Source organism: Aegilops tauschii, chromosome 1 (genome assembly GCF_002575655.3).
Source record: "Aegilops tauschii subsp. strangulata cultivar AL8/78 chromosome 1, Aet v6.0, whole genome shotgun sequence".
Taxonomy (NCBI): Eukaryota; Viridiplantae; Streptophyta; class Magnoliopsida; order Poales; family Poaceae; genus Aegilops; species Aegilops tauschii.
The window spans coordinates 374809309-374814807 of NC_053035.3; the positions used below are offsets into that span (position 1 = coordinate 374809309).

Consider the following 5499-nt stretch of genomic DNA (forward strand, 5'->3'; position numbering starts at 1 on the left):
CGGAAAGCAAGCCTTTCACTTTGACGCATTTTTGGATGAAGCTCAAGGGGAGCCCACCTGGGTGGCGTTGAAGAAATTCAAGCTTGAGGAGAGAAAGCTTGAGATGAAGGCCACTTTTGACAAGTACGGTTGAATTTGGGATTGATGAATTTTAAAAACTTATTGAACATCCGGTGTTTTTATTAGGATATAAATGTATGGTTAAATTGCTATCGGTTGATGATTCAAAGTGAGGCTGTATCGCAGACATTTGGTTTAGTTTTTTGTTTTCGAAAAAAAACCGGACATTTGGTGCACTGGGTTGGATGACCAGTTGCGTTACCGTTGTCCGTGAAGCGTTCGTTTGGGGTATCCATTTTGATGTACAACGTTGGAGACGAGTGCGGAGGCTACGTAGGCTAGCAAAGAGAGAACAACGCATGATTTGCCGAGCACAAGTCCGTGGATTTAGCGTGCTAACAACTCCCTCCGTAAAATAATGATCTAAACGCTCTTATATAACGTGCTAACTACTCCCTCCGTAAAGTAATGATCTAAGCGCTTTTATATTTCTTTATACTGCTTGTCATATCATTCGATTATAGCTGACCGAGGTTACATGGGGTTCCAAACGAAACACAAAAGAGTAAAAGCACGATGAGTTTATTTCATTTCACTTTTCGTGCGAGAAAAAGAGAGATTTCACTTCACCAAATAGAGTTTATTTACACAGGGTTAGCCTAAACGACTTAGAACAAAAGGACTTTTGAATCTATACAGCATGCAAAGTTTGCCAACGTATGGTATGTCTCACAAACTCTCTTCCTGACACTCAGACGCTCCTGAACAAGGCTCGTGCATCTCATCATATCACTGCCCTGACTCGTAATCACCGGTACCTCTATCCACCCGAGCACTTCGGTCAGTCCTTCCATGCACACCATGATTTCAAACTCCATGGCATCCAGGCAGCACTGTAAGCCGCTGATGGCATGTTAAACTCGTTTCTAACAGCAGATGCAGCACCACCAACTCACCAGATATGAAGCGGTCACCAGTTTCGCTGCATATCAAGTGGTAGCAGGATAAAGGAGCTCACAAAAAGAAAAGAAGTTCAACTTCATTTCGAACAACATACATCACCACCTGGTGAGGTGAAACAATCGCCAGTGAAGTAACCAGAGTCTAGCTTGTGCAGTTCCTCTGCATATCAAACAGGTAAATAGAAAACAGAGCTCGTACAGAGAGAAATAGGATTATAAGTAGGCCACAACAGGTGACACATCATTTCTAACTGTCAAAAATGAACAACATACTGCACTAAGCCACATAGGCAGCATGTGTAGCTAAATCATGGTTCTACCTACAGCAATGCAACGTCCCCTGCACTGCAAGCCACTTTTAAATCAGCTGGCTTTCAAAATTAGCCACTTGCTAAAATTTGAGTTCCGCACCACAGTCCTTCATGACTCGATAAATTCCACAAGAATTTCAAGGGTTCCTCTACACATGCTAACAGGGCTAACATCTTCAGTGGTTTCAGACCAACTGACTCAATGGCACAGCTCTTACCATTATGAATGAGGAGTGACTAGCAGATGGTTCTGATATATGTTGAAAAGAGGTCACTGACAAATTTGTAATTTGGCAAATGCACCACCAATGAATATTACAAATGGTACCAGTTGAAAAATCAAGTAGCAAAACTTTCCTTGTACAGCAACAAGAACAGCAAGCCATACCAGGAAATCACAGCTGTTGCACCTCAGCAGCAAGTAATCGAACATGTACAGCTCGACTACTCGAGAGCAAGAGGTAGCCAATGCTGGATCCAAAGTGAGGATGGATGCACATGGCTGCCATACAAATACTGCTCAAGCAAACAGGTCATCAACAACAAACAATTATAGATCCAACAATTAAAGATAGATGGCAGATTTATAGGGTTTCTTTACCATTTTATGTCCCAACATAATACAGATCCAACTGACATGACAAACAACAAATAACATACTAGTTCACATATTTTGAACTGAGAATATTGCAACCCCATCAACCCCATCCCTATGACTAGGGAAAGCACTACAGCGACATTAGTGGAGGCAATAACCTATCAGGAAGACAAGGCATGGAACCTAACCATCAGCGACAGGCCTCCATACGATGCAGAAAACAACAGAACAACCAGACAGACACGCACATTCACTACCATAAGCCATATTTACATGCATGTAATGGCAAGTACCCAGATGACACTACGGAAGGGCTGAGACAACAATGGCTGCACTGGCCGATGTTTCGTTCACTGGAGCACAGTATGCTAGTAGGACGGGTATGGAACTGGTTGTCTGTCAGCTCGACGGCTGACATCATTCATAACAGAACCAAATACACGTCTACTATACTCATATGTACCATCATTTAATCCTCTACTTGCTACCCCACTTGATGCTGGAGAAAAAAAGGAATCATCAGATTTAATACAAAATTCACATTAAATATCTCATATATTTCATATGGCAAAAGAAACTCCTCTCACCTTGGGAATGGAAATCATAAGAATGATTTGGAGAAACACCATGGCCTGCAATCCTACCATTTACCACTCTATGTTGTGACACAGGAGTATCACCAAATCTCATTGGTTGAGGTGGATTTGATAGTGGTATAGGGTTCATTTTAGGAGTTACAGGAACATTGACATTTGAAGATGCTTTGTCTTGCCCAGAAATCTGTCAAAAATAAAGGGCATAATTTCAGGGTTGAGTCTTTTGCTACTGCTTTGTAAATAAATATATAAATAGAAACCTAGTAATGCCAAGAACCTCAGGTATTGGATTGGACCCAGAATCAACTATTCACAGAGAATGTAATTCACCATACCCAAAGAACAACACACTGCAATCTATACTACAGCAAATTAAATAACCAGGGAGAAAAAAGAACGCACCGCAAATTTAAGTGTTCTATTGTGAAGCCGAACAAGGCCAGAAAACAGCCTAACAGCATACTGGGCAATCTCCTCTGTTTCATACTCAGCAAAAGCAAAACCTTTGGGTCGACTAGTTTCCTTGTCACGGGGTATGTGCAAGTCTACTACACGACCTACCTGAATAAGAATCTCATACAAAACCCTCTCCGAGACCTTTTCATCCAAGTTACCTATTTAACAAATACATAGTTGAAGAATTAATACAGTACTGGTCATTACTTCCTTATATTTAGGCATGCAAAAAAAAGGGCAAAGTGGAACAATAACAATCATTGAAAAATAGCGAAACTAGAGTACTACAACAGTGTCAGCCATGAAAAACATATATTAAGGCATGCAAAAAAGAGAGGCAAAGTGGAACAAAAACAATCATTGAAAAATAGCAGAAGTAGAGTACTGCAACAGTGTCAACCATGAAAAGACATTCTGTCCACTAGCAGAACTAGAGGACTGCAACAGCCTAACAGTAAATAAAACCACTGAATACCCTGATACAAAAGCATGTTCATTTCTACCTTACAACAATGTCTTTCAAGAAGCATTGTTAGTGAAGCTGTGGTGAATTCCTCTCGGTGACACAAAGTTGTCAGCTACTAAAATAGGCCCTCTATGGCTAGCCCCATAATGCGTAACATTAATCCATGATGGTCATCAATCTCACAACTCTTATCATTCACACATCTAAACCCTTGATAATGCATTTACTAAGCAGACTCAATTTGCTATTAGATTTGGTTTTGCAGGCATATGCTTATGCTGATTTTCACTATGTGCATGCTTACGAAATTTCAATTGGAAGCACCACACGGAGCCCAGAACACCAAAGAAATGATTGTTGCAGAAGGAAATCAGCATGTTCAAGTTAACTAATCTGCCAATATACAAGTAAACATAGTACAGCGAACAATTGATATTCCGAATCTAGGAGCTAGGTACAGCAACACATAAGGCAATCACCGACTGTACAAGCATAATAATCAATTAAACTATACTATCTAAACTAGGGTGATAGAGCGTAAATCTACACCAGCCAAATCGAAAAGGGGGCGAAATCCCGCTTCATCAAAACATCTACAGCGCGCAATCAGGCTGAACCTGCTTGCGGGGCAACGACAGCAATTCCGAAAAATCACAACTTGGGGCACATCACTAGGAGCACCGGCCGCAAAGGCGTCAACTTTCGGACGAAACATAGCGAATTCCCCCCTCAATCCCAAGCCGAACCACCAGGACGGCCACAAAAAATTGGGGGAAACTCGCAGGAAGAGCCGCACCGCACGATTAGGGCTGGGATCTCACCTATGTAGACGGCACAGCCCGGATTCCTCGCCATAGGGACCGGATCTGGGGAGGCGGACGCGGAGGAAGGAGTCCAACCGGGGGAAGCAAAGCGGGCGAAGCGACTACCACACGACGGCTGCGCGACGCACGAGCTCACAGGGAAGGGGGTTGGTGGCTCACGGCGTTTGGGCGCTATTTCTAGCAGTTGGTTCGGGTACGGTACGGTTCGGCTTCGGCTGCCGACGCCGCGACCGAGGCGGCTCGGTGGACTCGGGCGGCTGAGCAGTCAATGGGCCTAGGTATCGGTGGGCGCTTGTTCGCTGCTCTTAACAAGATAGTAAACTCTTACCACACCGGTCCTTGTGGAAATCCATGATATCTTCCTCCTCCACTCGGCGGCGGCGACGGCGGCGCGTCATGAGTGAAGCTCCTTGCTGTCATTGGACCTCTGATACATCATCGTATCCAAGGACACGTTGTTGATGCAACAGTCAGGGAGTCGGTCAGAGCCGGAACAATGCCGGGGACAACGACCTAGGAAACAGACAATCATTGCGGAGAACAAGGCCGTGAAGTGGATTGGACGACCACCCAGATCCGACTAGACATATTCAGGGAGGTATAATCAGACGTATTCAAGGAGAGATAACCCGACAAATTCCTCGACGACACCAAAATTGTCTGAATGTCGCCGGTCAAAGAAGGAACCCGAGGACCAAGACGCGAAGCGGCGGCATCCACTCCGTCAGAATACACCTTTGAAGACCACCTACATAACACGCAGACACAATCAGATCCACTACTCTGTAAGAACAGTGACTGGACTATCCCCACCGTCCTCTAGGCCGCCGACGAGATCGTCGTCGACGAGTGGGCCAAGAGTCGGGGAAATCTTATTTGGATCTGCACAATTCCGCCATCACCACCATAGTGTCACGTTGTGGAACCGAAATCTAATCCTAAGAGATCTAACGACAGTGTTGCAATGGAGATCTGGGGTCCCCACCCCCTCCTGTCGCCGGAGTGGCAATCGAAGGAGGGGACCTATGGCCTCGTTGGTGAGGGAGCGGCGGAGTTGTGGCGACTAGGGTTTCAAGAGTGGGTTCACTTGGAAAAAGAAAGAACCCCAACGATGGTTACCTTTTTATAGTTATTTCCTAGGGAATTTGACGGGATCCGGATGCCAGGGCAGCGCCCTGAGCTATGGTAAGGTGGATAGAGATGAAAACGAAATGGAAATTTTTCGT

The 5499-nt window shown here is 44.5% G+C and overlaps 1 protein-coding gene across 1 annotated transcript; it reads right to left on the minus strand.

Annotated features, from left to right (window-relative positions):
- Positions 1–1883: 1883 nt before the first annotated feature.
- LOC109752781 (uncharacterized) lies at positions 1884–4549 on the minus strand. Its single transcript, XM_020311685.4, has 4 exons — positions 4271–4549; positions 2930–3141; positions 2519–2711; positions 1884–2430 (listed from the first exon to the last, which is right to left on the minus strand). Exons 1-4 carry the CDS (start codon positions 4302–4304, stop codon positions 2300–2302), a joined length of 570 nt encoding a protein of 189 aa, XP_020167274.1. The 5' UTR covers positions 4305–4549; the 3' UTR covers positions 1884–2299.
- Between the last annotated feature and the right edge of the window lie 950 nt (positions 4550–5499).

Excerpts from the sequence above, each read along its gene's own strand:
- LOC109752781 (XM_020311685.4), bottom strand. The coding sequence starts at position 4,304 with ATGGCGAGGAATCCGGGCTGTGCCGTCTACATAG. Across the intron at positions 2,712-2,929 it reads ATAGAACACTTAAATTTGCG|ATTTCTGGGCAAGACAAAGC; the intron begins GTGCGTTCTTTT and ends TATTTTTGACAG. Across the intron at positions 2,431-2,518 it reads TTATGATTTCCATTCCCAAG|CATCAAGTGGGGTAGCAAGT; the intron begins GTGAGAGGAGTT and ends TTTTTTCTCCAG.